This window comes from Ovis aries, chromosome 11 (assembly GCF_016772045.2).
Source record: "Ovis aries strain OAR_USU_Benz2616 breed Rambouillet chromosome 11, ARS-UI_Ramb_v3.0, whole genome shotgun sequence".
In the NCBI taxonomy this organism is placed as follows: Eukaryota; Metazoa; Chordata; class Mammalia; order Artiodactyla; family Bovidae; genus Ovis; species Ovis aries.
In genome coordinates this window covers 56467386-56473165 of record NC_056064.1, presented here as the reverse complement: position 1 = coordinate 56473165, position 5780 = coordinate 56467386, and the positions used below count along the sequence as shown (strand labels likewise).

The window sequence follows — 5780 nt, the reverse complement described above, 5'->3', positions numbered from 1 at the left end:
CAGTGTTCTTGCCTGGAGAATCCCAGGAACGGCCGAGCCCACCAGAATCCCTGGTGGGCTACCGTCTATGGCATCGCACAGAGTCAGACACGACTGAAGCGACTTAGCAGCAGCAGCAGCAGCTGGGAGATAGTCGAGGACAGAGGAGCCTTGTGTGCATGTTCATGGGGTTGCAAAGAGTCGGACACGACAGGAGAACAACCCTTCATTTAAATGAAAAACGTTTCTGCCTAGATGCCCAACTGCTGCTGCTGCTGCTAAGTCGCTTCAATTGTGTCCAACTCTGTGCGACGCCATAGGCGGCAGCCCACCAGGCTCCCCCGTCCCTGGGATCCTCAGGTAAGATCACTGGAGTGGGTTGCCATTTAACACAGAGGCCTAATAAAACTAGTTGATAACAAGTCCTAACACAGGTCTTCAAACTGGGTCTGAAATGAAATCTAACAAAGGCAGGGAGGGATTTGGGCGGAGGAATAGAGGCGGTCAAGAGTGGGGGCAGGAGGCGGCCCGCTGCGTGCAGGAAGCTGCACTGTTAATCTAGGCCAGAAGAGGGCAGAGAGGCAGGCATGTGAAGGGCAAACGCCTGTGTGGTTCTTGACCCTCTGCAGATACCGTACTCAGCTTCCTCTGGGGCACGGTTTAATTGCCCGGAAGCGGAAGTCTCTTCCTTTTCCGCTCTCTTCGCTTCTCGGCCCTTGACGTGAGTCTCTAGTGCCGTACGTGGGGAATGGGGTAGTAATCCGTGGTCATCCTCGCCGGGTGCTATCTGAGGACCCCAGTTCTGGGTTGAAGGTGTTGCGGGGGAGGGTGGGGTGCGATGGGGCCGGCATTTCGGGGGCACGGGGCGGGGAGGCAGGGCCGCCGCCAGTGCCCGCGCCCCCGTTGACGCCGCCAACGCTTGTCTTCCCTGCAGGTTCCGGCCGCGCGCCCCGCTCCTCATCGCTATGGTGAGTACGACCCCACTTGGGGCTCCCCGCGGGGGGCGCAGGCAGGGCGGCCTCTGCGAGGGTCTTCAGGGGCCCCAAAGGGGCTGCCGGGATTGGGCACCCCAGCCAGATGCGTCTCAGCGGCTGATTGCCTTCGCTGTGTGTTGCAGCCTCGCAAAATCGAGGAGATCAAGGACTTCCTGCTCACAGCCCGCCGCAAGGACGCCAAGTGTAAGTGGGAGCCCTGGACGGGAGGCGGCGATCGCGGGCTCGGGACGCCCCCCGGAACGGCGGGAGGGCCCCGGCGGCCGCTTCTGCCCTCGTCTGCTGTCGGGGTTCGGGGGTCTCAGCCTGTCTCCCATAAGACAAGGCGCTTGGTCCGGGGTGTGTTCTCTTCCTTCCTTAAGGAGGGTCCCCAGGGTTTTTTTGTTTTCTGGTGTGTGTGGGGTAGTGTGAACGGATGTGAAGAGCTGACTCTTTGGAGAAGACCCCGGTTGTGGAAAAGACTGAAGGCAAAAGAAGGAGGCGGCGGAGGATGAGATGGTTAGATAGCATCAGCGACCTAGTAGACGGGAGTTTGCGCAAACCCCGGGGGATAGTGGAGGTTCCTGCAGGGGGGACGTCGGGAAACTCAGGTTTCACAAACTCGGAGTCAGTGCTGCGTGTTGGGTTCTGGGCCGAGGACAAGCTCTGTTCACAATGAACTACGTCATTTGCGCAAACGCTGGGTCACTGATAGGAGACGGGTAGAGCAGCAAGTCTTTGATTGACATGTGCCCGCCCCAGCTGCGTCTGTTCTCTCTCTCTACCCTGATGTGAGAGGGAGTTCTCGCGTCTCTTTGTTGTAGGGGGGTTTGGGGAGCTCGTGGTCAGCACTGGGTTTGGACTCGGATGTGCAGCTTTAACACATCTCTTTGGGGCTGTTACTTGCAGTTTCCCTCCCCTCCCAGACACATCCCAAAGGGGAGGTTGGGAAAGTAGAGAGAGTACTCTTGGACGGACGGGTTAGGGTGGGCTAAGGCACTGAGGTCTCTGATGCCCTGTCTCAGTGGTGGGGTGAAGCGGTGGCTCACGGGAGAGCCTTTTGGGGATTGGCGTGGGGGACGAGGAGATTCGTAGTTGTGTCCCCCTTACCTGTAACAGGTACTGTGGGAACTGCAGGTGACCACGTGCTTGTATTTTTTTATTTACAGTCATGTGCAAAGAGAAACGATCAGGTCAGCTTTAGTCCAGACCAGGGAATTTGCGGTCACTTCTGGGTTCAAAGGCCAGCTCTCCCAGTGGGTAACTCTCTGACCCCACCATTTCCACTGTAGCAGAGGGGGGTGATTGTACCTGTCTCTCAGGATTGGTGGCAGGATCAGACCAGATGACCTGGTAGAGAATTTTAGCACAGTGAAGAGATGACACCAGATCATCAGACTGCTTTGCATTGCTCTTCTGTTTGGGAGCTCGGTGTTAAAGTGTGACCTGAGAATCATGTTCCCCTGGATATGATAGGGTGCCCAGGAAGTCGTCTTTGGATAAACGTAAAGTTGTCGTCATCGCTGTAGTTGTAACATAAGCAACGTGAAGCTCACGTTTTGGGGTGTGCAATGTGTGTGCCGTGTTTGCCTGTATTCACATTGTAGGGCAGCCATGCTTTTTGAGAAATTCTCATCTTGCAAAACTAAAACCCTGTAACCCATTAACCAAGAGTCCCCAGCCATTTTACACCAGGGACCAGTTTTCCCACGGGCTTGGGGAGATGGGTTCCACCCATCGCCCACCTCCTCCCGGGCAGCCTGGCTCCTCACAGGCCCTGGGCCAGTCCTGGTCTGCGACTCTCCCCCCTGGCGACACCGTTCTCCTGCCTCCACTACTGTCTCTTCTACCCTGACCACTCTCAGCACCTCATGTGAGTGAAATCGTGTGACATTTGTCCTTTCATGACGGGCTGAGTTCATTTAGCATAACGTGGACATTTGGGTGGTTTCTGCCTTTGGCTCTTGTGAACAGTGTTGCTGTGAGTTTTGATGTAAAATCTCTCTTGTCCCTGCTTTCAGTTCTTTGGAGTATATTCCTGTAAATACAGTTACTGCATCATATGTTGTTGAGTGAACATTTTTTAAGAGTTGCTTATGTCTGACCTTGTGAGAGTTCAGTTTATAGGTGTACGGCAGCTGCTAGGGACAACACAGTATATTCAGCTTTGAGAGGAATGTTAAGATAGCAGAATAGGTTGGTTTGAATAAATAGCCACGGTTCTGATTTATTAGAATGTGAGCCAGGGCAGCCGGTGTCTTGGGCAGGCTCAGGCATAGTTTCTGCTTCCGGTGACGTGCCCTACCCCTTCAGCAGTTACTGGCAGAGATGGAGTTGAGTGTCGTGTGGCCAGGTCAGCCTGTGCTATGGGAGTCAGAATTTGACGGGTGCCAGACAGGAGTCACCTGGAAGGGGCTGTCTTCCCACTTGCGGAGTAGCTCCTGGCCTCATAGAAATGCATTGACGCCTGTACATAATCAGATTGTTCGCTAAATTTCAAACTGCACACTGTTGAGTTTGGGGCACACTTGGGGCTCTTTATTGTCCAAGCTGTGGTCCTGATAGAGAATTTTAAGGTGGATACTGGATGGTCTGGAGTGTATCACTATGCCAGATGCTGCTGCTGCTGCTAAGTCACTTCAGTCGTGTCCAACTCTGGGTGACCCCATAGACAGCAGCCCACCAGGCTCCCCGTCCCTGGGATTCTCCAGGCAAGAACACTGGAGTGGGTTGCCATTTTCTTCTCCAATGCGTGAAAGTGAAGTCATGTCCAACTCTTAGCGACCCCATCCATGGGATTTTCCAGGCAAGAGTACTAGAGTGGGGTGCCATTGCCTTCTCTGTGCCAGATGCTACTTGTGTTACAAATACAGACTTTAACTCAGGTTCTAGAGTATCGATACAGGGGAAATGTGGATTTCTGACACTGAGGTCAGAGGTGGGTGGGGGTCTTATTTTCTGTTGATCAGAGGGACCACGAGGGAGGTGAGCGCAGCAGTCACCGGTGCCGCTTTGTGCAGAAGTAGCAAACAGCAGGTGGACTGCAATGTCTCTCTCCTGTGCCACGGTCTTATTACTACTCTGGTCTCTCTGGTAGCCGTCAAGATCAAGAAAAATAAGGATAATGTGAAGTTTAAAGTTCGATGCAGCAGATACCTTTACACCTTGGTCATCACAGACAAAGAGAAGGCCGAGAAGCTGAAGCAGTCCCTGCCCCCTGGTGAGTAGCCGGAAGCCGCAGGGGTGCAGACAGCCCGAGGGGCGGGGGCGGGGGCGGGGGCGGGCTGTGTCACCGGCTTGTTTCCCGACTTGTCTCCAGAATTAGGAGAGTCCCTTCTGTGCTTTGTCTAACTGTCTGCTCCTGCCGGTGGTGTCACATGGGCGCTCAGAAGTCAGACCCAGAGGGAACCATGCCTTTCTAATATAGCATCATGCCAGCTGGCGCTCACCCCCTGGGCCACTCATTTCATCCCCACCATGGCCCTGCAGGGTAGGGAGGTGCTGGGATTGATGGCCCCCGTTCTCACTGGTTGGGAAACTTACTGAATACGGCAGATGATGCGGGTGGATTAAGCAGAGGGGCCATCCTGGTGGCGGAAGGCTCAGCAGAGCAGCTGGGAGCTCAGAGCCCAGCCAGGGTTCCACAGGCCACGTCTTCACAGTACAAGTCAGCCAGCGCCACTTCCTATGTGAGAGTTAACTGCGTTTTTATTTTTAAACACTAACTTATGTTTGACGCAGACCTGCCTGGTGGGCTTAATTTCTGAGCTCTGTGAACGCTCTTTAGCCTAAGTGCCAGATCCAGACAGGCAGTAGTAACTCAGATGAGACGAGCCGTTTGATTGGCTCACGTTTATGTGTCTTTGCCTCTAGGTTTGGCCGTGAAGGAGCTGAAATGAACCACGTACGCTGCTTTGAACTGTATTAAAATTTTTAAAATTCTCAAAATGGCCTTTGTCTTTGAGAACAGGGGTGGGTGGGTCCTAACTTGCTGATGGCTTCTGGTGGGAATAGCGTGGGAGTCCTGGCTGGGCTCCCTCATTAACTCCCCTGTCTTGGGCTATGATCCCTCCCAGGGGACAGTTAAGCCATTTTTTTTTTAAGTCTTAATTTTGAAAGTAAGAAGAAGTAGGCAGTTAAAGGAGTCAGATACTGGTGGAAATAAAGCCAGTCTCCACTCCTGAGATTTAAAAGTCACTTAGGTAAAATAAGCTCCCCAGTGATGAAAATGATAGTTTGACGGAGTTGATCAGCCTTCTCAGAAGTGGCAGTAAATGAAGCTGGCTTTTCCTCAGAATCCTCGGAATGTGGCGGCTTTTGTCTCTGCCATGGCGAGATGTGGTGCCCCTGGAGAAGGGGCCCTTCCCTTAGACTGATGGGCGCTGAGGCAGAGTGCTGGGAAGAGCAGGCTGGCGCCCACCCCTCGGCAGCCCAAGACGGGGCTGTGGCGGGGATGCCTCTGCCAAGGGCTGGAGGCTGAGGCTCCCACAGGACCTGTGCCGGGCACCTGTGGAATAGTGTCAGACTCTGTTTTCTACTTAAAATGTGTTCTTGAAGCATGTGCCCTCCTCCTCTGTGGGGAAAAGATGGGGGTCCTCTCACTGAGGCAGTAGTGGGTGTGGAGGCAAACTGCCCTGCCAGCTGACAGATACCCACCAACCACATGCACAGGTGGGTGTGTGAAAAATTTTTTTTTCTGCAGACCTGAGTTCTCAGGCACAGAAAAGTCCGTCCTGTGTGTTTACAGAGTAGAGCTCAGGAGTGGTGCCAGCTGTTCACCAGATGAACGCAGCTGGAAGGACAGTTTAGATGAGAGTTTCCAAGGAGCTG

General features: G+C 53.8%; 1 protein-coding gene across 4 annotated transcripts; it reads left to right on the top strand.

Moving 5' to 3' along the window:
* The first annotated feature begins 667 nt into the window (after positions 1–667).
* On the top strand, positions 668–4898 carry RPL38 (ribosomal protein L38). Of its 4 annotated transcripts, none has more exons than XM_027974023.2 (5): positions 668–700; positions 914–947; positions 1097–1157; positions 4048–4170; positions 4824–4898. In XM_027974023.2, exons 2-5 carry the CDS (start codon positions 945–947, stop codon positions 4847–4849), a joined length of 213 nt encoding a protein of 70 aa, XP_027829824.1. In that variant the 5' UTR covers positions 668–700; positions 914–944; the 3' UTR covers positions 4850–4898. The 4 variants fall into 4 exon arrangements, with proteins under 4 accessions (XP_027829824.1, XP_027829825.1, XP_014954466.1 ...); XM_027974024.2 differs by having other exon boundaries at positions 668–716; XM_015098980.3 differs by having other exon boundaries at positions 668–792.
* Positions 4899–5780: the final 882 nt, after the last annotated feature.

Excerpts from the sequence above, each read along its gene's own strand:
- RPL38 (XM_027974023.2), top strand. Across the intron at positions 1,158-4,047 it reads CCGCCGCAAGGACGCCAAGT|CCGTCAAGATCAAGAAAAAT; the intron begins GTAAGTGGGAGC and ends TCTCTCTGGTAG. Across the intron at positions 4,171-4,823 it reads GAAGCAGTCCCTGCCCCCTG|GTTTGGCCGTGAAGGAGCTG; the intron begins GTGAGTAGCCGG and ends CTTTGCCTCTAG.